Here is a 25,032-nt window from a genome sequence, read left to right as displayed (position 1 = left end):
CAGTCTTATTCCACCTCTCATCCTCTGGAGAAACATTATCTCCCAACTCTACCTTTTCTTTTCACCTCGAAAAATTTACATCAAATGTGAATTGTATATCTAATATTGACTTTTTAAAAACTGCTGTAGAAGAGCATCCAACTCTTTGCTTATCCCTTTTGTCAAGGGATAAACCCTGTGGTTGTTTTACCCATATCCAGTAATATCTCATATTAAACCCACTGCTCCAGTTTTCTCTGCTTATTCATTTAAATGACTGAAGGTTATTTTCTAAACCTTATTTCTTCATTGATGAATGTGTATCTTTTATGGGATACCACTTACTTTCAGCTAAAATACTGATTTTTACAAACCTGTTTTGTTTTTTTTTGTTGTTTTTTTTTTGTTTGTTTTTGTTTTTGTTTTTGTTTTTCCAGTAGCCAAAACCATGTTCCAATGCTTTTGTAGGGTTTCCTGATTTCTATTACATTCTCTCTATGGTTGTCATCAAGTTTGTGCGCTATTTCTTATTTGATCCTGTGTTATTAAAAAGCTTAATTGACCATAGTTGAAAACATGTTGATTTGAAGATAGGCATTACTGTGGTGTCATATCAGCAGCTGCTTTTACACTTATCAGTGGAGTAATTTTTCATTTTTTGCAGTACATTCCACACTTAACTTGTCACAATATTTCTGTTGCAGTGGTGGAATCTTTTACACTTAGAGTTGAACCACCTGGGTCAACGATAGGTAATGGTACTTCTTTGGCAAGCTGTAGCTTTTGCTTTTTTCATCACAGAAAGTGGGAACAAAGTTAATCATCTTATGCTTTAGGTGTGATTCATTAACTTCATTTTTCTTCTAGGTATTTCTCATTTGGTATCCATGTCAGTTGGGCATATTGCTCACTTCACCATTGGAATGCCTACTTTTTGAGTAAACGAGGCTTGCAGCTTTGAATGACTTTTGTCTTAATTATGCTTGTCTGTGTCAGTCTCAGCTTCTTTCATTTAAAAAAATAAAAAGCTGGGCTTCTGTAATGACCAAAATTTCTATTTCTTGCTTAGGCTGTTGTAAACACATGGGTATTATTATCAGACTTTCTTTGCTGTTTCCTATAAAGAGAGTTCTCTGTTGCAGGTGTGAGCATTCTGTGTTTGCATGTTCAACTCGATATCAGATGCTGATCACTTTGTGTATTAACCAATTTATTACCCACCTTTTTTTCTTCCAGCTCCAAAGGAGACTCCTCGTATTCCTTCTAAACCTAAACCTTCACCCAAACCTCATATTCCACAGGCTGAATATGGTAAACTCCTTTGTGTGATTATTTCTAACACAGTGTATATTAGATTGAAATGTGTTTCTGTGCAGCTGCTTATTTATTTGAACAAGTTAAAACATAATTGGGTTCTGTTGTGCTGTCCATTCAGTGGTGTGTTTGCAAATTTCAGGAATAGTAACAGATTTTTATTTCTAAATTCATACCATAGAGATAATGTGTGTGATAGTACAATACTCAGTAATGCTTTTTAACAGCATCCAGAAAGCAAACGAGTGTTCTCCAATTCCAGTTTTGTGCATAAACAGCACTTGAAATACCACACAAAGGAGAGAATTTTCTATACTTAAAAAGCCATTTTCTTAATAAGTTAATGACAGATATTTGGATATCTCACTACAACCAGCTGGAGAACTAAGTTCACACTCCTCTTTCACTGCTTATTTTCTCAGTGACTTCATTTAATATAACAGCTTTTGTATGAGGCAGTGCATTACTGTAGAAATAATACTAACTGTAATAGAGTTAGTCTCTTAAAATTTCAGAACAGCTTTTATGTCTTGTTTTTCTTGATACAGCCCTGGAGTCTGTAACATTTAGAACTGATCAACCAAAACCAACAATAGGTAACAATTCTACCTAAAGTGATCACCACATTTAGAATACATAATGTGGCTACTTGAGTGGTACAGTACTCACCCACACTGCTTTGCATGGTTAGAACAAATGTTCAGTAGATGTCTAGCATCACAGGCACATCTTCACTGTATTTCACCATCATAATTTTTACTGTTAAATTTCATCCTTCTGTAAGGTGATTTTTGTGTGTTTCTGTGATTTTACACTAACAATTCATATTCGGCTTGTTTGGTTTTTGTCACACAAATGTGTTCTGTAAAGGGGATGGCAGCACCACAATCTTGCTTTGACTGTGTTTCATTATATTCAGTTTGTGTTACATACTTCACCTTTTCTGCTAATTTCCAAGTCAGACATCCATCCTGGCCTTGCTTCTCTTGATTCTGTTACAGAGGTTCCACACCAGCAGTAATTCTTTGTGTACCAGGCATTCATACCTCTTCATTACTTGTACGTGGCATGTGTTCAGGGTTTCCTTGTTGGTTTTGTGAGTTGTCAGTTTCTTGTTTGTTTGTTTGAAATGTTCTGCCTTCTGACAGTCTTCTCTCAGGAAGATATTAATAGTTGTATTTGTTTTATTCCAGTTCCAAAAGAATCACATCGTATTCCTTCCAGACCTAGGATTTCACCAAGCTCAGAGGTGCCACAGACCAAGCCTGGTTAGTACATTGTTTCTTTACTTTGTCCTGGTGTGTGTATCTTACAAATTCTACTGTGACCAGTGGAGTTTCAGATCCATGCTTGTCCCTTGGGTGTGTATGTTCATGCATTCCTTGAAGGATAAAATCTGGTGTTGTACATCATAAGAAGAAGAACCTGTAAGCAACCTTGTAAGTTTAAATTTTTTATCTTCAGTTCTTTCTTACATTTTAAGTCACTGCAACATTGGGCATTTTCTTTGCAGTCTTCTGTGAAAATAGTTTCCATAATGGTGTTTACACAGTTTCATATAGAGTAATATACGACCATGGCCTAATCAAGGGTGGAGGAAGAAAGTTAACCAACTTAAGCTAGCAATTGAAGGAAGTACTGTGGTGAGTTGACCTTGCCTACTAGCTAAGTATCCACTAGTTTGCTCACCACTCTGACCTCCTGCAGGAGAGACAGGAAAAAAGAAAGAAAACAAAACAAAACAAAAAACAGTGATTCAAGAAAAAAAAAATGTAAAAAATGAGGGAAAAAAAAAAAACACAAAACAAAACCAAAAACAGAAAAACAAGAGATGCAAACACACTTGGTCACAAACCTAGTGCCAGCCGATCAACCGCTAGCAAGGTCACAAGCAGCGGCTTGTGGAAAGACTGAAAGACTGCCCACCAATTTTATTGCTGACTGTGACATTATATGACATGATGCAGTCCTTTGGTCAATTTGCTTCAACTATCACTGCTGTGTCCCCTCCCAGCCTGTTGCCTAACCTCAGTCTCCTTGTGTGGGGACTGTGTGAGAAACAGAGAAGTCTTTGACGCTGTAGAAGTTATTTTTCAGGATCTGCTAAAACGCTGATTTGTTACTAACACTGGTTTGGTCACAAATTTAAAACAGAGCACCTCAGGGAATGCTATGAAGAAAATAAACTCCTTTCCAGCCCGACTCAGTACAAATATACAAGGTATTCACAGCATTAGGTGGTGCTGTTGGGAAAATGGGCAGAAGGATGAGGACTAAGATTCCTTTCTGCCCTGTTAAGTCTGCATTTATTATTTGAATTACAATTAAAAATAAGCAAGAAAACTGTGTAAAGTTGAAGATGAAACACCACCCACAATTTCTTTGTGATTTATTACAGAATTTACAGTTTTATATTCACAGCGCAGATCTGTATTAGAGCTATAGCCCTTAAGGCAATTTTTGAGTTGCATAATACTGTTGTGTATTGAGTTTCAAGGAGGAGAGTCCATCTCTCCCCAGCTGTAGGTTGGATTACATGATTTTTGTGGAGGTGCTGACTGCAATGTTTTGATTGTTCTAAGAGTTATTTTTTTGTTGTTGTTTTTATCACACTAATGCAGCTCTGGAACCAATTACCTTTAGAACTGAAAAACCAAAGTCAACATCAGGTAACAATACATTCTTATTTGTGTAGTCACATTGTTTTTCCTCTTCAACAGAGATCATTAAAAGTATATATGCAAATAATTTTAATAAATTAATTTAATAATAGATTAGATATTAGATTTAATAATTGAACAGTCAAGATTCTCTACCTCTTTTCATTTTTTCTTCAAAGCGTTCAAGAAGGATCCTCGTGCCTATCAAGTTTTTAAGCACATAGAACAGGATAATTTCCTTTGGAATTTAAAAAGGCTGAGGATGGATCAGATCAGGATCCTAAATTACACAGTAATACTGTTAAGGTGACACTGTTCTAGTAAGCCACATGAACTGAGAAAGCAAAGCTGCATACTTTCAGTTTTCGTTCTTTGCTCTCCATCCCCTCCACTTTTTATGAGTTCAGTCATTCACAGAATTCTAAAATATAATTCTGTTTCTCATAATTATCAGTTCCACTGTCAAAACAAAACTCTTCGGTAATCTTTGGGATATATGAGGCAGATCCAGTTGACATTTTTATTTGCTTGATTTATTTGCTTGAGAATTATTCTGGTACAATCCCATTTCAGTAAAGTGGTGTCTTTGTATTTCAGACTTCTTTTATTCAGTTAGTTTCCATTCTAAATAGAAATAAAAATTCTGTCACATGCTTTGTTAATGATATGTCACAGAGAAGTATATTCTCTACTGCACAATTTTGCTCCAAAAAATCTCTCCACTTCTTTTATGTTTCCATACAAGTATCATTTTTTCGAATCTTTGCTGCATTTGTATTGGTTGTAGTGAGCAATGACGCTTCTGAAAACGTTAACATGGTTTAACCCAGATTCTTTCAGTTCCCAGAGAGACACGTTATGGGCCTTCCAAACCTAAAACATCACCCAGTGCACGTGTTCCTCCAACCAGAGCAAGTAAGCTCAGTATTCTGCATTTCAGTAAATGAAAGTTTTTGCAATTTGAAAATTATAAAAATATATGAATTTTTTTGAAAATACACAAATCTTTATTTGATAGCTTGTGTTTTACTGTTGTCATGAAGTGCTGCTATAGAGCTGTCATAAGACAGATATCTGTGTGTGTCAGTAATTTGCACAATGGTTGGGGTGTGGGGATTAAGCCCACTAATATAAAGCCCCTGGAAGTTGGAAAAGTTGGGTCTCAGTTTCCTTAAGATATGAAAGAATTACTTGTATTTTCTCATTTGCAAGAGCAAAATTACAGTACTTTCTTGTACCCCAATCTTCACTTTGAGGATAGCTCCGCCCATTTGAAAGTTAGTGTTAATTTTTCATATTTCTTCTACTTTGACTTCTTGATGATTCTTAATGTAAGACTGATTTAACCAAGCAACAGATTTTTGGAAACACTCTCAGCACTAACGTTTACTTCATTGGCAGGTGGTTTCTGCGGTTACTTTTTCTGTGGATACTTGCAAATGGAAAAAGCACTTCCTAAAAAAATTTCTTTGCAGAAAATTAATGCCCTGTAAGAGCTATAATTAGTCATTATCTTCATTACTGTGTTTAAAAGTTTGTAATCTTCACAGGTCCAAAGGAAAGTCGACGAGTCACTTCCAAGCCCAGAACATCACCAAGTCCAGATTTACCACACACAAAACCTGGTAAATAGATAAATTGATTAATAGATAAATGTTTTGTTGTACTTAAATATTTAGATTTTCTTTGGGTTGTCTTTTCTCAGTTTTGTCAAGTGTTGTTGCAAACATATAGATTTTCTAATGAGCATTAAATACATGTTTAAAGAAAGAGAGAGCTGATTTACATATTTAATTGCTCAGTTTTGATGAGTTGTATATGCTTTTCAATCACATGACAGATGTCATCAATGAATAATTTGCATAAAGGTTAAGCAACATATAACCATTTTAAGAGTGTTCTTGGTGGAAATATTCCCAATCTTCTTTTCTGATCAGATGTGTTCTGGTAATGGAATTAGATCCTTAAAAATAAACCTAGTAGGGATTTATATGTCAGTGAACTGCCAAATCTCTTTAACATGTAATGATTCTTGTTTTAATGAAGTACTGACACACATTACATTTACAGCTGAGTAACCAAAGACAAACAGGCAATCTTGGGCTGTTCACTATTATTTTTTTTCCCCTGCTGTTAATTGACCAAAGATTACAAATTATTATTGTGTTTTTTGCATTACTTGTTTGTAGTTTTGATTTGTTTACTTGTTGAACACAATACTATTCTGTTCCAGGTATTCAAAGATTCCTAGCTGTGCTGTTGTCTTCACAAAACTATTCTCTCACTCTTCCACATATTGCAGTTTCATGCTGTGGCTATCGCAGTTGTCAGCTTTGTAATACAAATGGAAACACCTTAGCTATAGCTGTCTGTGTTCTTTGTTCCTTGGGCTCCAGATGAGATTTTTCTTACTTGTTCACTTTTTCACGCTTATTTACATTTGTGGTTTTCTCTTTCTCTTTAAGTTTCAGAATGTCTCATCTGTCAATTTTTCAGTCACTCACACAAAGATCTTGTTTTTCCTTGCAGGTATTCATTTCTAAAGAGCATACACCCTTAAAACTGGTCTTTTCTTTCAGCTCCTAGAGGAACCCAACAAACCTTTTTTAAACCTAAACCAGCTCCCATTCCAGATGCTTCACAACGCCAGCAGGGTAAATTTATCTTCCCTTTTATCAAGCTATGGTCAATAACTGAACACTGGCTTTTGGGTAGGGTGCTGGTGCTTAGCAGTACATTTTCTGTTACCTTTGTACCATTCTAGCTTAAGAAACTTCTTCAGTACTGTGGTTAACTGATACCATTAATGGAAACAACAGCAGTTCCAGGGTTGACTTTTTTCATTGGTATTACATGGATATTACCAGAAGATATAGTAATGATACATATATTGCAAAGAACAATACGAAGTTATTAAGAGCTTGCATCTCAGCAACATTTCTGTTGTTTGTAGCATGTATTATAAGCTCTTATGACAGAAGCCTTTTGGGGCTGTTACAGTGCTTTCCCTTTAAATATTTAAGTGTTTTCATCCAGATGAGGCTAAGACTTCCCATCTGTTTTATTCCATTTAGGACATTCTCCATCATAAATCTGGCTAACTTGTGTAAGATAATCACTAATTTCACTGAAGGGTTGCAAAACAAAAACAAAAGTGGAATGCTTCATAACCAAAAATCTCTGAGAGAATGTCAGTTACGCTGTAAAATGTTCCTTTCCTGCTGCATATAGCATGCAACTGAAAGTTGTTTTTGAGTAGGTAGAGGGGGAAGGAAAAGTATCTTCATTATTCTGAGTATTTATCCAAATTTTTTTCCAACAGAAATCATTCCATCCTTCCGTGAACCAGATACTACTATGATTCCACAAATGCCTGAAAGAATAAAACCAACACTGGGTAAATGTGTATTTCATAAATAATTACTCTGTTTTCCATTTTTGCTGGATAAATGGTTGTGCTTTGTTATTGATAGCGGCGGTAACACACAAACTAATTTAAAATTTACTTTTGAAGGTTCTTTTCCTCATCTTCTAGCCATTCCAGTCAGGAGGACATAATTCCTTCAGTTGTTACATATTCTCCTGTAAAAGGGGGAATTATTTAAAGAACAGGTAGCAATTTCTGATTTTTTTGCATCTGAGGTACGATGCTGTTATCCTAAAATACTGTTCTGCTTTACTCCTCATTATCTACTTTTACAGAGAAAGTTGCAAGAAAATTTTAAGTGTCATCTACAGCATAACCTGCACCAAAATGTACCAGCTACGTGACTCTCCAAGTCAAACACCAGTTCTTAAAACCATCTTCCCTTTTTACCTTCTAGTCATCCCTGTTGTGAAAGCTTTCTTAAATATGTTTAATATGTATATTTAATGTATTAATACGTTGGCCTCATAATTATTTTTCCTTACTTGCTAGATGTGAACCAAATAAGAGTGAATTAATGAAAGCAGGATTGGGCAGTAGGAGTACTGCTTCAGTAATCTTTGCTAATAATGAGTTCTCTGTCCCCACTTTCAGAGGAGATGTTGACCAAGATTTTCTGAGAATGCATCATTATTGAAGTACTAACAGCCATTCAATAATCTTTGAAATCTTTGATGAAAAGGAATTTAAAAATTCTTTTCATCATGTTCAAATTTTAATATATATTCCCTGTATACATCAATACTTAGGTTAGTGTTCATTTGATATCTTTACATATTTTTATAAAGTTTATGTGCTTTTTTATACACATCTGGGGACACGTGATGCAGTTTTTATACGCAGAATACATGTGAAGAATGTAAAGGGTAAGGCAGATTTTTCTGGGGACATCTCACATTGCTATGGACCATAGACTTTCAGGTGTTTGCTGTAAGTGCTACCTTTTGCATTAAATGATTCTTGCATGACAAGAATTATAAAATAGAAAAGTTCCTGTTGGAACGGATCTATACAGATTATTGATTCCAGCTCCCTGATTGCTACAGGTATAGCAAAAAGTTAGAGTACGTATTATTAAAGGTATTTGATACCAATGCCTATTAAACATGGACAGACAGGATGCATCAATCACCTCCCTCCAAGAAGCTTATTCCAGTGTCTGACTACCTTTTCAGCAAGGACATTTTCCCGACATCTGATCTGAACTCCTCTCATGCAGTTTTGAACCATTCCCACGCTGGATACTAAAGACAAAAGATGTCTCCATCTTCACTTCCCCTTCTTGGGAAGCTGTAGAGAGCAATCAGGTGAAAACAAGGAAGTTAATTTAGAAATCGTGTTTGACACAAAGGGCCAATGAAAAAGGAGTACTATCCTCAGGAACTCCCGTACATTGTACATGGAATAAGTAGGCTACTATTGTGTGGTTTTGTCCTATTACTTTACTGTATGGTGGTATGACCAAATTCTTCACTGACACATCCGAAGTTACAAATACTTATTTAATTACTGGGAAATCTGCTTGTATGAGTGGCTGTTTCATTTCTTTTCCTTTCTTTGCAGCTGATAGATGTTCAGCTTTACATTTATTGTTTTCTATGATATTCCTTATGCACTATGAAAACAGTGGGGCTTTTTGTTTTGTTTCATGGTAGGGTTTTTTTGTTTGTTTGTTGGTTTTAAGAACATTTGATTTATTGTTTGGGGTGTTCCTTGTTTTTATTTTAATTTCAGCTGCAACTGAAAAACAATTCATTCACACCAAACCAAAAACATCTGAAATGTCAAGAGTGCCATACACCAGACCTGGTAATGGAGTCATTCTTGTAATACTTCGTTGTTGTTGCTGTTTGTATTTAATCATTCTTTCCCCCTAGCCTGAGTCTGTGTGCTTTTTTTAACAGAAATATTCATGCATGTTTTTGTGCTTAATCAAATGGATTGCCTTTAAGTCAGTCACTTCAAAATGTCAAAATAACAAGTCAAGTCCAAACTACACATACAATAATATTAGTATCTGTAGTCTAGCACTGGAAACATTTTTCCTGCTTTCTCTTATACTCAGCAAGTAGTGACTGAAATGTAGTAATTTGAGTGCTGACAAATTTCAGTGGCTTGAATACACTGAGTTTTCTCTTTTAATTATCTTATAATTAGAGAGGCTCTTCGTAGGCACATTTTGCTCCTTTGAAATGTGCTTATACATTCAGCAACTGACAGGTTATACTAAAACAAAGTATTCACAAAATACTTGAGGTAGCCTTTATCTCTTTCTATTTTTGTTATGAAATCAGTGTACGGGGAATCTTAATAGAAGGATACTGAGATCAGTTGGTTTTTAAGATATTCTGTTACTCTTTAGATTGGGATGTTTTTCAAGTTTTACAGATAGTGAAAATGCAAATTTATTTCTATTACAGTTTAATATTTTAAGCATCTCCACATTTTCTCCCTTAACAGCAGTACATCAAACAACCCCACAACCAATTATCACAAAAACTTCCACTACCACTGGGCAGTCAAGGGCAACAATGGGTAAATAAATTTCCTTACACTTAAGATATTTATAATTTTTGAATTGAGAAATTTCTATAGAATGTGCTCTGGTGTGCTATTTTCTGTAACATCTTGCCACTGTCCTTTATTCTGCTTGCACATGCACGTTTCTTGATACAGATGAATCTCAGTTCTGTCCTAGACAGAAGCCTTTATCAATTGCTCAATTAAATTCCATGGTCTAATTTATTTACTCTTTTTAGGGCAAGAATTTTAGCCACTGACTCAACACGTCCTACAGCTCAAATCTAGATTTTTTCTAGGTTTTGGATAGCCATCTTGTTTCAGGTTCCAGGAACCCATGGAATTGTTATTGTCTCTTTTTCAGGCATTTGAAGCATGTGCTTTTGGTGGGCGAAATATGGTAATGAATTGTGACTCTGAAAGAATACAATAATAATATTTTTCCTTTCTTTCAGCTCCAAGAGAAACAATGCTCATTCCTTCCAAAACTAAAACATCTGTTGACACAGAAGTACCACAGACTAAACCTGGTAATTAGAAGTTTTTAACTTTGGAAGTGTTACTGCTGCGCTGTCTTAGTTATAATTTTTGCTGCAGTTCCTTACTGCAGTGATATGACATGTTCGATATTTAGAGAAAAATTAATATCATTATTCAGCTCGAAGTACATCAACGGATTATGTCAAAAATAATGTCCCAAAATTGCATAATATACTTGGGACACACAAGTAAAGATGTATTTTCTAAAGGGTTTTTTTTTTTTTTTTTTTTAATTGGAAGATAGAAGCCATTTAAAATATGAGGAACTTGACTAATTTGAATGAGAGTATACTACTGTAGATGGCTTCACTAAGGCTTTTGAGAAGCTTATTACGGAAAATTAATGTGCTCTATTTTTGCAAGTACTTTTGATACTCAGACTACAGAATCTTAGTCAAAGATGGTTAGATGATAAGAGTATAAGTACTGTCTTCTGATCAGTGTAGTAATTACTACAAATTTAGAGATCCAGAGTTATAAAGAACCATATATGGTATATCATCATCACCCTTTGTGTGAACCATTTCCATAAAAATAACTTGGTAGAACAGTTATAACAAAGAGAGAAAATAAGAGAAGGAATGACAGCATGATCGTAAATCTTAATTTTTCTTAATCCATAATTCTCAATCATCTCCAACTGGTAAAACTTGTTTTTAGGTAAGTAAGTTAATGAACAGTTTTATCATTCCCCCTTTTTTCCCCTCTGAGTTCTTTTGTAGCTAGAAGCATTTTAAGCAGATACCCCATTCATTAAAGAACAATACATGTATTTTGTTGTGAAAATCAAATTGACCAGTCCAGCAAAAAGTCTTATTTTCCAAAGGATTATTTTGAAAGACTCTCTGTGAGTAACTTAGCTAGATTCTAAGTCTCAATGGAATTTGAGCTATTTCCAATCATGTAATATTTAACACATATCAAATTTTGGCATTACTGCACAGTTTGGTTAAATAAAAGAATCTTAGAAAACACAGCTTAAGGGGTTATTTTTTCCTTCTAAAATTTAGATCACTTTAATGATCTTTATGCAAAATAAACTCTACTGTTATCATGAAAGCTGTTAAAAAAAAAGTCACTATTTGGTCATCACTCTTTATACTAACAAGTAGGTTATTTTGCAGCTTCTGCGTTCTAATGTTATTTCTGAAAGAAGCAAAAACTCATAAAGGGTGTTTCTGCTTTCAAGTCTCTCCTTTTCAACCAATACTTTAGATATTACTGACAAAATCTTGTCACGTCTGAATCTGAATCATAGAGTCATAGAATGCCCTGGATTGAAAAGGACCACAATGCTCTTCTAGTTTCAACCCCCTGCTATGTGCAGGATTGCCAACCAGCAGACAAGGCTGCCCAGAGTGACATCCAGCCTGGCCTTGAATGCCTCCAGGGATGGGGCATCCACAGCCTCCTTGGGCAACCTGTTACAGTGCGTCACCAGCTTTTCACCAGAAAAGAATGCCTTAAAGATACATATATGTTAGGAAAGTGCAAGTTAGTGTCCACCATTAGGGTATCTGTTCTGAACCTGATGAAGGCCCAACAGAATGCTTGCAGTGTCTGGTTGGCAGCATGAAAATACCTCCAGGCTAATCAGAGCACATGCCTGATTCCTGTCATCAAAAATAGTCTTAGTTGATGTGTACATAGATTTTCATGAATCACACAGATACTTAAGTAAATCCAACATCGCTGATTTCATATCTCACAGAACAATCTTTTATTTCTCTATTTATTTCTCTATTTTATAGCTTCAAAAACAACACACCTGGGATCAATTAACCTTATAACAGTTCATGTTGGTAATGGGTCCAAAATGACTTTGGGTAATGAAAATATTACATCAGATTATTATTTTTTTAAACTTTCCTTTCTCTGCTTTTCTATATGATTAAACTTACACTTTAATCAACAGAAATATCTTAAAGATATCTTTGCCTTGTTCATTTGTTAGTCTTACTCCAATGCATGTACAAAATGTAGATGTTTTTAATTTTCCAGGAACTTTCCTGACACTTAGTTGATATTCCTTATAGAAATTAATGCTTCTCAAACATGAGGAGTCATATAAAAAGACATTAGCTGCTCATCTTTTCTACTGTCTTTTGACTTACTAATTGTGTACATCTTCCTAGTCTTTAAGTCTTTGCATGAAACCCTGATTATCGGCCAGGTTTCTACCACTGACTTGCTTTGCTTATGGTCTGCACTCAGAAATCATTTGCATTTGATAAACAATAAAATCTCCTATTTCAGTTCCCAATGAAACATATCAGATTTCACCCAAACCCAAAACTGCTCTCACAACTGAAATTCCATGGTTGTATACAGGTAATTCTTATTATTTTCTATGTTGCATTGAGTGCCTGTAGCTCTTAAGTAAAATCAATATGATTTAAGATTCAGTGGCTTGTTCTAATTACCCTTAAATCCTCTTAAATACTGTTAGTGTTTTGTCTCTGATCCTCTATTCAATTCTTTTGCAAACACAAATATAACTGATCTCCACATTTTTCTTTTCCAAAATACTGGATCTAAATTTTTTGAAAGATTTCCCAACTATAATTGTCAAAAATGAGTAATACGTTCCTTCCGCAATAAACGTTTTCTCAGACACTTAAAAGAAGTTAGAATAAGTGATGTTGATCGAATGTTTTTTAGACTCAAATATCAAATAGCTAGCTGTATTTATGTAAAAGACATTTACCTCAGAGTTACTTAGGTCCATTATTTGGCATGAAATGAGAATGACAGCTACTTACTTTTTTAGCTTTCAGTGAGATTCTCATACATACTGTAATAACTAAAGTGTCAAAACTATCGGACAAGTGAAATGTGGCAGTAGGAAAAGGTTGAAGGCTTGTAATTTTAACCTTGATGATGATGTTATATTTCTATAGCTCTATATAGTGTCTGCATTGAGTGCTTTCATTTGTCTTCACAGGAGTATTTTAATATTTCTTGTCTTGATCTGAATATTTGATTTGGAGAGATTCAGTTTGGTGTTTTATTTTGAGGTTTTTTGTTTGTTTGTTTTTTACAGAACCTAATTAATGTCTTAAGGCCATGGATACCTTGCAGAGCTAACTCTGTATCCATATACAGTTGGGTAACTGGCTGTAAATATTTTATATCTTTTCCTAAACCTAAACATGAATGTAACTGGTCAGCCTGCATGACGGAGTAATCTGACCGCTAAAGAAACTAGCATTTTCAACATGCATTTTGGATCGGAACTCATAGAATTCTCATTTGTCCATTCTGCTATATCACATTGGTGCATGGACCATTTTTTTGCGGCAAATTGCACTGCATTATTGATGTTGGTTTTATACACAGTGTTTAAACTGAGCCTTATTTCTTTTAGCAGGACATAAAACACGTCTCACTTCTTTAAGACCAAGGCCATCTGATAAATCACAGGCCAGACCTGGTAATAATCATTTATTTATTCATTCTTATGGGAATGAGAGAAAAAAAAAAAAAAAAAAAAAAAAAAAAGATTGATATTCACCTGTTCTTAGAGGAATTTTACATATTGCTGGGAAAAAAATACATGTTTTTCTTTCAATTAATGAGTTTGCAGGTAATGCCTTTCCAGTGTTGGAAAAGAAATTGTACATACCATCACAGCAACTGCTACTCATTCTTCTCTAATATGGAATTGTTGCCATCACTAATAAGTCTGTTTGATTTTCTTCTTACGATTTTTTTTTCCTTCTTTTTCTTACTATGTTTTTTTTTTGTTTGTTTTTTTTTGTTTGTGTGGTTTTTTTTCCAACTTATTCTCAGCACTGAGTAGAACTACAGTCGCACCAGCTAGAACGAAAGCACCTGTCTTGCCAAAGTGGTTCATGCCAACAACAGGTAGAGCTATTTGTTGTTTTTTGTTGTTGTTAATGTATTAGGAATGTTACTTAATGAAATAATCTTGAACCCTGCAAAATATTTCATTACACTTGATTTGATGTTAATTCCTTAGAGTACAGTAGAGTATAATTGCTGATGTTAAGAATTCTGTACTGTTCTTGAGTGCTGCTGTGAGATTATATTGTAAATTATAAGAGTAGACTTATGGATAGATTATTACATGCCTATTTTATCCAGAATAATTACTGGAAATTGTTGTGTCAAACAGTTATCAGATTATTTACGTCAGAAGAGTGGTTAAGAAAGCCTTAAAACCAATCATCTTGTTTGTTTTGCAAGTGATGTGATTTTGTGTTCAGGATTTTGAATACTTCCAACACCAAGGAATCTCTGAGTTGATGAATGCTAGAAGAGACTGAGAAATGTCTCATTGTTACACACTCATATAGTTAACATCCATCATTAATCACAAAGTCTTATTAAAAATATTGCTTTAGTAAGGGGAGTAAATATTTTCAAATTTTAATTTTACTTGATTTTTCCATTCAATCAAAATGACATTGTCAATATTAATCCATACTAATGATGGTACCTGAGTTCTTTTTTTTAGTTTTGTCTACCATTAATTTGTTATGCCATTGTTTTTTACCACAGACATTTATTAATTAATTACAGATTTTGGTGATTCTTCATCAATTACACAGGGTTAAAGTAATAAATAATATAAATTAAAAGAAAAATACATAAACATATTCCATGCTAACTTTCAGCTGTTCATCCACTACCACCTGTACTGCTGCCCCATAATATTGCTCTGTGCTAGCTATGTTAGGATAACCTAAGTAACATATGATCTACTTTACACACACCTTTTTTGCCTTTGTAATTATTTTCTGCATTGAATTTCCAAAGTAACTTTGGGAACTTATTACTTGTTGTTGGCCTTAGAATGACATGGGCTAGCCATTCTTGTAGATTATTTTGAGAAGCCAACCATATTCTTACTCAGAAGATCTGGTCTTCTATTTAAATTGAATTTATGATAGCTTGAACATGCTAATACCCCTTCCTATTAAATGTAGAGTAGATGTCTTCATTGGAGGTACGTGTTCTTTGACCTTCCGTATTCTTTCTGGGAAATAAAATGAGCCCCCCTGATTTCAGGACATCAGAGACATTTACAGTGCTAAATAATTGATGGTGGTAACATGGATCAAAATGTTTTGCTATTTGTGTTGGACAGTCTGCTTAGAAGTGAACTTTCAAGTGTCTGATTACCAAAACAGGCAGAATGCATGCAGGTTTCCAGTAATAGGTGTCTTTGAAATCATGTTATGAAATTGTGTCAATACACAATTACATTAGACAGCATGTGAAATTTTTCTCATTCATTTTATATCGCTGTGCCCATGGTAGGGACATTTTTAGATTAAAAAGAAAAAATAATTTAAAAAAAAAATGCATTCTAGGTAAACCAGACATGTTAAAGTAATAACAGATATTTAAACTATTTTAAGTGTAGTTTATTATTCTTGCTGCTATTTTAGGTCATTACTTAAGTATTATTTTAAAAAAGAACTACTTTCACCATGGTAGATGATGTCTAAAGATCGTCTATAACCCTCCCAAGAAATATGCAAGTGCATGTTGCAACCAATCTCTTAAGTCCACTGAAGACACTTAAAAGAGAGAATTCTGCCAATTTTGAACCCTAAATCTAACCAACTGAGCAAGGACAAAAGAGTTGTTTGGGTTTTTTTGTTTGTTTGTTTGTTTGTTTATTTTGTTTTGTTTTCAGTAGATGACATCTTACAGAAATTATAATATAATTTAATATATTTTCATTATTTTTTGAGAGTAGAGAAGTTTATTTTTTCCACTATGAAAACAGTGTGTTATTTTCTGTGCTAAGCTGATCAGAATCCTTAGCCAGCCTTTAAGGAACAGTATGTTTTCAAGTTTACATTTAGATGTTACATCATTATTTTCTCTTTCCGAAGAAGACTACATTTGCTACTCCATTGTTTGAAAAGCAGTTTGGACATTTTACTTCCATACTGAGCAGGCATCACTGCTGAATGCACTCCAGCTGTTCTTCCTGAGCATACACATTAGCATCAATGCAAAGGTGTTTCACTCCATGCAAAGTATGCTTGGCAGCTGTAGGGCCCAGATGATAAGCTGTGGAATCTGTTCCTTCAAGCAAAAGTGCACGGGACTGCTGTTGGTTTCCAGGAAGGCTTTTAATTCTCCTGGCTAGCTGTATAGGTAGCTGTAATGCCAGCTGGTTAACATGACTGTGGGAAAGGAGAAAGGGTTGCGCTTTCCTGACTAGCATTCCTTTTTATTTTTCTGCTATGTTTTAAGTGATTTTAAACCAGTTCTCTACAATTTGATTCATGCATGTAATATACTTTAGCCAAGCATTATCTGGTTTAATCTTAAGCATTTAAAACATTATGGGCAAAATGTAGCAAAGTTTCAGCAACATTTAGCTTCTCTTCTGAGAGACAGTTGGTTTTCATTAGAACAGACATCAAACTTTATGCTCTGCTTGATTTTTATTTTTGAAACTGTGTGTGTATAGCAAAGTTCTAGAGGAATTCAAACATTAAGGTGTAAAATGTAGATACTGTACTGGGGAGCATAGTTGAGTGGGCAGCACTGGTGGTAGGTAGAGAATTGCACTAGATGATTTGGAGGTCTTTTCCAACCTTAATTATTTTATGATTGTATATGTTCAAATTTTTTTATCAATGGCACCTTTTCTACTTCCTTCCCTAAAATACTGAACCCTTATAAAGGCATTCCTGCTTTTCATGATGCATTGGTTGGTTTCAAGGTGTTTCAGACCAATTGCATACTTTAAAAAAATATATTGTAACTTAAAGAAACATAGACACACATTCATCTAACAAAACTATTCTCATTTCTATTACGATTTTGGATGAATATGGTAAGTTGAAATGCTTATATTGTACCAGCTAACGTAGCTTGCTTAATGCAGATGCTATGATAAACACAGAAAGCTGTATGACAGTGCAGGTACTTTGTGTAGAAACAGGCAAACAAGTGATTTTGAAAAGCATTAAAACACTCAAAGTGGAATTTTTGTCAAAAGGAGTGCGTTGTGATCAGCTAATAGCTTGATCAGCTATTTCCTTCCACTTATTTTTCACTACTGTTTTACAAACTTAATGGAAGTGCACATTTCTGAACAAAATGTTTCTTCAGACATCTGGAATGTTTACAGTATTGTTGCTGTTGTTGTTGCTAGCTGATAGAACTCAGAACAGATTGTGATTCTCAATTATACAGTAAAGAATAGAAGCAGGATTTCTGTAGACACAGGTGCAGAACTAAGTTACACTTGTAGTAGATAGTTGGGTTCTTGGGTGATTTTGTGAGATTAGGCAATGTGATTATATATTTTGTTGAAGTATTTGTTGTGGGGTGAAGTTAAGAAGCCAATATACTTGCCTATGCTGTTTAAGATTTCTTTTTAAAGCTAACACTAATATTCTCATACACTTTCCTCAAATGCCATTTACATGAAACATCAATTAGCGCTCTGGTGCTTTGTATACCTGAAGACCTAATTAATAACTTCAGTTACCTGAAGATGAAGTGCAGTTACATCAAAATCACACAGTACATTTAGGACTTTCAGACATAGGCACCAGGAGACCCACATGCTGATACAACTTACTTCAAGTCTCATCATTTTAAGCTTTAGCGAATCATTTCATGTTTTCATACTGCTACTTTACTCTGTGAGGAATACTGAGATTCAGTTATATTTTTAGAGTGCACACTTTCCATCCAATCCTATTTTTACTGTGTATTTCTAAGATATACTTAGTATGAATAGTGAAAAAGTAAAATATATATAAAAAAATAGGTTCTTCATATGTTGAAATACTAGTGTAGTCCAGTAACAAGCTGAATACTGGATTATAAAACTATGAAAACCTCTGTTGAAAAGTTTAGGTTATATATGTTTATATATATGTTATACATATGTTTAGGCTATCCAATTTGATCATTAATCTCTCATTTATTTTCTTTTTAAATTTCAAGGTTTTCTCTCATGTCATGAGAAAGGGTGAATTTTTCACAAATGTGATGATTACGTCTTCTCAGTCTACCATATTAAGAGATTTTTATGAAGTAAATACACTCATAGGGAAGGTTATCCTATGAATGTCAGCATGTGAAACAGTTGTTCTGTACTAGGAGTAGTCGTGTTGGTCTTTCTAATGTCTTTTACTTTATTTTTTTTTTTCAGTGCTAATATTACTTTTAAGTAGGACATTCTTCTGTATACAAACTGAATTTTATAGTCACTTTGCCTCCAGTACTCCAAATACAGATTATGGGTTTGTTTGGTTTTTGTTTTTTTTTTTGTTTTGTTTTTTTTTGAATTCCACTAGTTGTTCAATATAGACAACAACCAAGGACATTATTTTTTGAGAAGAAGAAGAATTTCTCCATTTACAAGAATCAACAGACATTTTGTGTGCTGAAAATTTGAAACATTCCTTGTACTCATCTTTCCACATATAATTTTGGTTTACATCATCAGTCTTCCCTTAATCTTATTCTCTATGTCTAAATATACCTTCATCAATGAATACTTAAAATTGTAAGTGTAGGCTCTCTAGATCAGGACTATTTTCTACTTGTCTAAATGGGAATACAAAATAGATATAACAAAGTGATCACTAAAAATAACTTTGTGTGTGTGTGTGTGTGTGTGTGTGTGTGTGTGCTTCATGTTGGCTAGAGTTTGAACATATACAGTGTAGAATTGTTGCATGAGTCAGTGCTGCCCTGTAGAACATTAATTCATTCCCTTTCCCTTCACAGATGACATATACACACCTGAGGATATTGCCAGACATATTGACATGGATGTAAAAAAACCTTTGGATTATATTGACAACTGGGAGAAGCCATTCTCTGGTATGATTAATTAACAAAACATGTTATAGAGATTTGTAATAGCTATGAAAAATCAAGATGTTGTCTTTCTTATACAAAAAAACTTCCACTAAAGAAGAGAAAGTAATTCTTAATCAACATCATTCATGCATGTTCTTGTCACTTCAGGATAGTTGTCAGAAATATAGATAAGAATATTTTGTGGTCTCTTCTTATTCTGTGGCATGTCAATCTAGACAGAGATTTTTTCATTTTTCTGCATTAAAGTAGTATAGGATAACTTGTCTCTAATAATAGTTCACTTTTTGCTACACCTTACACTCCTGTCTGAGGGGAACGGGTTTCATCAGTTAGAAAGTACAGAAGTACTTTCTAGAAGTCATGAATTTTGTAAGTAGGGTACTGAAGAAGTTTCACGTTACACTCAGATGTTGTTTACTGTGGGAAGAAGTATCCCATTGGCTGCCAAAAGAACGGTTGGCAGAAATGAGACCTACTACACATAAAACAAATCTTCAAAGCATTTGTACAAAATCCCAGAGGAGCTTATTGTAAATTTGGTGTAAGATTCCATAACATACACTTTCCAAAGAATTCAAGGCTGAAAATACAACTGTATTTATTTTCTTGTTTCATCTCTTTGCTTTTGATACTAAATCAAACATATCAAACATGAAACAGAATTTCAAATGTCAGAATATGACTTCTAGTGCATTTTCTGATTTTATTGAGTTTTGAAATTAAATAATTAATGACAGTGTCCTGTAATGTCATTCAGCAACTACATCACCTAGACCTCAGCATCCTCCTATACCTCATGTCAGGCCTACACCAATGCGAAGAAAGCCTCTGCCTCCAAACACTGTGACGGGTAAACCGGGCATTCCAGGTATCTCAGCCATTTCCTGCATGAACATTTTATGTGTTAATAAGCTGACACTGTATACAGAAGAATTTTATAGTGTCAGTTCTTTCTTAAATTAAATGTGATATCTATAAAAACCAGTTTTCTCAGAGAGCCTCGTGTCTTTTTTCTGAATATACAAATTATTCTTATATAGATATATTTAACCTTATAATGTAACTCATTCACAGTAAGGGAGATAAGATCAAACCTGCATCAAATTAGTATAATACAAGTCATCCTTTAAATAGATCAACCATTAATGTTTACTAATAGCATTTGCAGTTATTTAATGTATGTATCAGATGGGTGATATCAGATATTATGCTTCAATATATACTCACAGCTGATAATTTATAAAAAATTCTGTCCTGTTTATCTGGTACGTGCATTAACAGCTGCATATGACTTGAACTGATGGGCAGCCAAAACTAACTTAACTGAGAGGTAGAGGAATACAAGTTATCACGTGTACTACTTTAGTTTCATTCATGTGTAACAGTATTCTTGCTTCTCAGTATCGTTGTTAGAGCATGAGGAATCTTTTACATTTCCTATTTTATTTTAGTTTTTATTCTGAAGCTAATACTCAGTAACATTCCATATGTTTTCTCTCTGGATTTGAAATTAGAATCCAAAGGTGAATGTTAATTCATCTCATTCTGCTTAGCATCATGAGTAATACTCTCCTCTTCACATTGCTCTCTTTATTTCACTGGAAATATGAAGTTCTCAGTTCTGCTTTATTAATCATATCATTTTGTTTGTTTTTTATTTCATTTGAGGAATAAGTGTGCTATTAAGACAAGAAAGTTGTGCATTTTTTTCCCCCATTATCTTGAAAGCAAAGACCACCTTTCTGTTTGGGTCTGTCAAGGAGGACTCTTGTCTTCTACCTCCTTTGCTCATCTACAGAAACAAAGCTGATCCATCTCTGCTGACTTTGCTGTGAGAAAGCTTACCCCACTGGCAGAGAGTCATACTGGCAGATCTTCATGGTGGCAGGACCTAAATAAATCTTTAATATTTTGTGCAGCAATTTAGAAGTAAAAATATCTCAAAGATGGTTGAAACAAGCTGTGTGTCTGCTCAACAGCAGAGCCAAGAAATGTTGTGTCTGCACTTCCTGTTGATTGGTGGTGTTTCCTTAGTAATAGCTAAAACAGAACATGTCAGTCAGTCTGAACATGTAGAAAAAAAACCAACAATTTGCCTTGATGCATTTTCATTTGCTTGTAATGGGATCTATTCTTATTTTCTCCATTAAATTTCTAATTCATCTAACAGTATTTTGGAATTCCACCCTTTTTCCATACACTGGAGGCCAGGTTATGGAGTAGTCAGCTGTTGTCATGTCTTCCTAGACATTCAAGTCAGAATAAATTGGTTAGTTGACCTGGACCTTCTTTGTGAGGCCAATAGTAGATTTTCCTTTTTCTTTGTTTCACTGTGTTTATTCAGCTTAGTTTTAAACATCGTATAAGTTTATTTCAGTTCCCTGGAGAGGTTGTTCCACATCATTAACAGGAAAATTTTTCTTCTATGTTCCTCTTGGATTTTCCCTGTCATAATTTTGTTCTGTTTCTCCTTATTAATGCTGTGATTAATTCCTTGCTTGTATCTTTCTTACTCGTCTACTAGAAGTTCCAAAGCATTTGTGGAACTGGAACGAAGCAAGAAGTGAGAATCTGAAATTTTCATTTTTATCCTACCTTCCATTTTTTGAACTTAATTCATCAATATTCAGCCTTCAGTCACCATGTTGTGTGTCGTACTGTCAGTGAAGGTGACTACATTATGTAGTTTGTGGATTTTTTGAGGTGATATTTCCTAGTCATGATTATCAGGGAGGATTCTGGATATCAGTTACTGACTTAGCTCTTTTGTCTTGTAAAGAAACGTGCTCTTTTATTCAAGAAACAGAATGTTAATGTTAGTTATTTTATGACTTTTACCAGTCTGTGCTTTATAACCAGGTCGTGTTCTAGCTAACTGAAGTTCTCAAAGACAGACTCCAAATAGCAAAGAATTTTATTACTAAATTTCAAGGATAAGTTATATTGGCAGTATGGACAGCTCAGAATTTTCTTAAATCCAACTGGAAGCTATTGAGTAAGTTTTGAGGGGAATAGTTTTAGTGAAAGTATATACCCACATGTTTTGTGAAATAGTCACCAGAAACTGGAATTCCATTAAGAGAATGAAATAGCTTTTTGATTTTCTAAATAGTAAAGACCTTTTTGCCACAAGCTTCTCCTTCTGTCACTATAGCTAAACCAGCTGGACCAACAATGCCAGTGAAGACAGGAGTGCCATACAAGACTCCAACAGCTTATGCAACTCCAGAGTATTATGGTGAGTATAGCACAGTTCTGGTCACTTCTTTTTTCTAAAATGCACATAAAGGTTTCCTTGTTTTTTTTCTTGTTTCTGTTTCTTGAATTACACTGATCCATGACATATTTAATATAAGAAGTACTCTGGGATGATTCTGAATTCGGTTGTGCCACTTTGACTTCTGTAACTTGGCTGAATTCATACGGGTGTCTTCTAATATACATCACTGTAAATGAGAAAATGAACCTTTCTCTATTGGTAGAAATTGATACATGATAGGCAGGATTTCAGTACTATTCAGCATCTACTTTTAGTCTGTGAAATAAAATAGATAAGACGCTACTTTTACGGAATATTTCATTTTGTATAGGATGTAAATTAACAATGTTACTTGACAGTGGCAAATAGCGCTCAACATGATTGCGGTGTCCTACTACCTAAGATCAATATGTTACTATCTAGATCAGGAAAATAAGAATAAAAATAATGCAATAGGATAAACATAATAATATGTTGTGAAATAATCTTCTATAAAGTTAGGTAGGAGTAAGCTACAAGTGGAGGAACAATTCTAGGGATGTTTTAAAATGCCGGGACTGTGAGATTCAAGTTCTAACACTGAAACTCTGTATTTATTGCAAACTGTGTCATAAATGTGTCTCTTACAGTTGATGAAACTGTCTTCAGTTCAAGCCCTACATCAGAAACAGATTCTTCAGGCAAACCAAGGTACCTAGGTAGGATTTTGAAAGCTATGTCATTTCAATTTGGGGGAATACATGAAAACTGTCTTTAATCAAAATTGTCTTGTTTGATTATTTGAGGGTCAGAACCTCATTTGATTCTTTTCCACTTCACTCAGATTAAACGTGCTCTATGGAGGGTCAGCCATATTCTTTGCTACATTTTTACACCTATTCTGCTTTCTTCCCTACTACAGCCTCCTACTTTGCAGAACAGCAACTTTGAATTTTAGAGCTAACGTGTTTATAATTGTAAATTTCAGTAATTTTATTTTCCAAATTTTCATGCAGAATGCAACATATTTGCCCCATGTTTACTCCAATCCTGTACTGCTGAAAATGTTTGAGATTTTGGCAGTTTCTAGAAGCTGCAAGTTAATGACCGAGTTACTCTCTACTAAACATTACTCTTGCTGGTGGACTTGTGGGCATTACGTCTTTGTATTATCATAGCACTTGAAATTTGCAAATGAAATTGTGGTGTCACTTTGCTGTAGAAAGAGTACAACCAGTTGTACTCTTCAGAACAGAATTTAATTACTTCAAATTGTTTAACAATGTGTATTGCTCACTAGTGCCTGCAAAGTAACTTTTCATCAGTGGTGACTGTGGGAAGAGAGTGAAGACAGTGCAGATTCCATACCTAAAACAACCAAATATGAAAATTTTAAAAATAAATGAATAAATAAATTGGAGAAGCTTAGAGAGAGTATTGAACATATAGTTTTAATTCTTAAACTTCTTGTGGTTGATTTTGACTTGTGCATATTTTTGCTATATTCCCTGAAATGGAGGTTGTATACTGGGTGAAACTGCATTGATGTTTATTAAAACGGCAATGTTTGTACTCTGTACTGAATAATAATTCTTATTGCTTTCAGCACCCCATGTCAAGTATATGAAGAAAGATGATGATGTGCCTTGCTCTATCACAAGCTCTCTTGAACATTTCCCTCAAGAAGAGGCTGGCATCAAAGAAGAACCTACTCGTCCTCCACAAAATCCTCCAACCAACCTCACAGTTGTGACTGTCGAGGGCTGTCCAACATTCGTCATATTGGACTGGGAGAAACCAGACAATGATACTGTTACTGGTTGGTTTGATTTTTCATCTGTTTTATCAGATTACAGTATTTCTAGCTTATTTTCATTTTGACAGTGGTTTTATGCAATTTAAGAAAATACTTTTATCTGAGGGGAACTTTAGTTTCATGCTACTGTCTGTCAAGTATGCGTAAGAAAATGCTAATAGATTAGAACAAGATTTTCTCAACTATATCACTGGAGTCTGTGATGACACAGTAAGAAATTAAGAAATACGACTGTATCTTCCCTTAATTTCTAACATTTGTGTTTACTGTAGATAAGCAAAACAATCTACAACCTTTCTGGTAAGATCAAGTCAAGAATTTCCAGCAACGCAACAGTACTCTTTATTATTTAGAGACACAAAAAAAGATGCAGACATCTTTTTTTATGTCTTAAGGATTTTTTTGATTAGTGAATCAGTGAGCCAAACACAAGCCAGAATGCTTACATCCTTCTAGTAGTTCAGCAGAACTCTGCCACATGCTACCTGCTGAATCCAGCATAAGACCACCAAGTTCTCTCTGTTTAAAAGTATCTGTTCATTTGCTCTCATTTGTAAAGGAAGGATATTGTATGAAGAGTAAACACTTTGCAAGGCACGCATGAATGAGTACCTAGATAGGTAAACATGTAAGGAGACCACTCATAATTCTTCCATCATCTTATATCTTCATCATCCTTATATCAACACAAGCTGACTAGATT

At 34.4% G+C, this 25,032-nt stretch overlaps 1 protein-coding gene across 1 annotated transcript in view; it reads left to right on the top strand.

Moving 5' to 3' along the window:
* Positions 1–25,032, top strand: part of ABI3BP (ABI family member 3 binding protein) — a 128,513-nt gene that overhangs the window by 80,608 nt on the left and 22,873 nt on the right. Inside the window, exons 30-50 of the mRNA XM_072337308.1 lie at positions 684–731; positions 1,216–1,290; positions 1,842–1,889; positions 2,487–2,561; positions 3,915–3,962; positions 4,794–4,868; positions 5,504–5,578; positions 6,533–6,607; positions 7,276–7,350; positions 9,115–9,189; positions 9,841–9,915; positions 10,356–10,430; positions 12,192–12,266; positions 12,697–12,771; positions 13,808–13,873; positions 14,233–14,307; positions 19,180–19,275; positions 20,033–20,143; positions 22,430–22,513; positions 23,164–23,232; positions 24,120–24,332. Coding sequence (XP_072193409.1) covers positions 684–731; positions 1,216–1,290; positions 1,842–1,889; positions 2,487–2,561; positions 3,915–3,962; positions 4,794–4,868; positions 5,504–5,578; positions 6,533–6,607; positions 7,276–7,350; positions 9,115–9,189; positions 9,841–9,915; positions 10,356–10,430; positions 12,192–12,266; positions 12,697–12,771; positions 13,808–13,873; positions 14,233–14,307; positions 19,180–19,275; positions 20,033–20,143; positions 22,430–22,513; positions 23,164–23,232; positions 24,120–24,332 — 1,683 coding nt within the window. The remainder of the gene's footprint in view (positions 1–683; positions 732–1,215; positions 1,291–1,841; positions 1,890–2,486; positions 2,562–3,914; positions 3,963–4,793; positions 4,869–5,503; positions 5,579–6,532; positions 6,608–7,275; positions 7,351–9,114; positions 9,190–9,840; positions 9,916–10,355; positions 10,431–12,191; positions 12,267–12,696; positions 12,772–13,807; positions 13,874–14,232; positions 14,308–19,179; positions 19,276–20,032; positions 20,144–22,429; positions 22,514–23,163; positions 23,233–24,119; positions 24,333–25,032) is intronic.

This window comes from Excalfactoria chinensis, chromosome 1 (assembly GCF_039878825.1).
Source record: "Excalfactoria chinensis isolate bCotChi1 chromosome 1, bCotChi1.hap2, whole genome shotgun sequence".
Classification (NCBI taxonomy): Eukaryota; Metazoa; Chordata; class Aves; order Galliformes; family Phasianidae; genus Excalfactoria; species Excalfactoria chinensis.
Note: the sequence above shows the minus strand (reverse complement) of the source record. Positions and strands in the feature narration are given on the sequence as shown.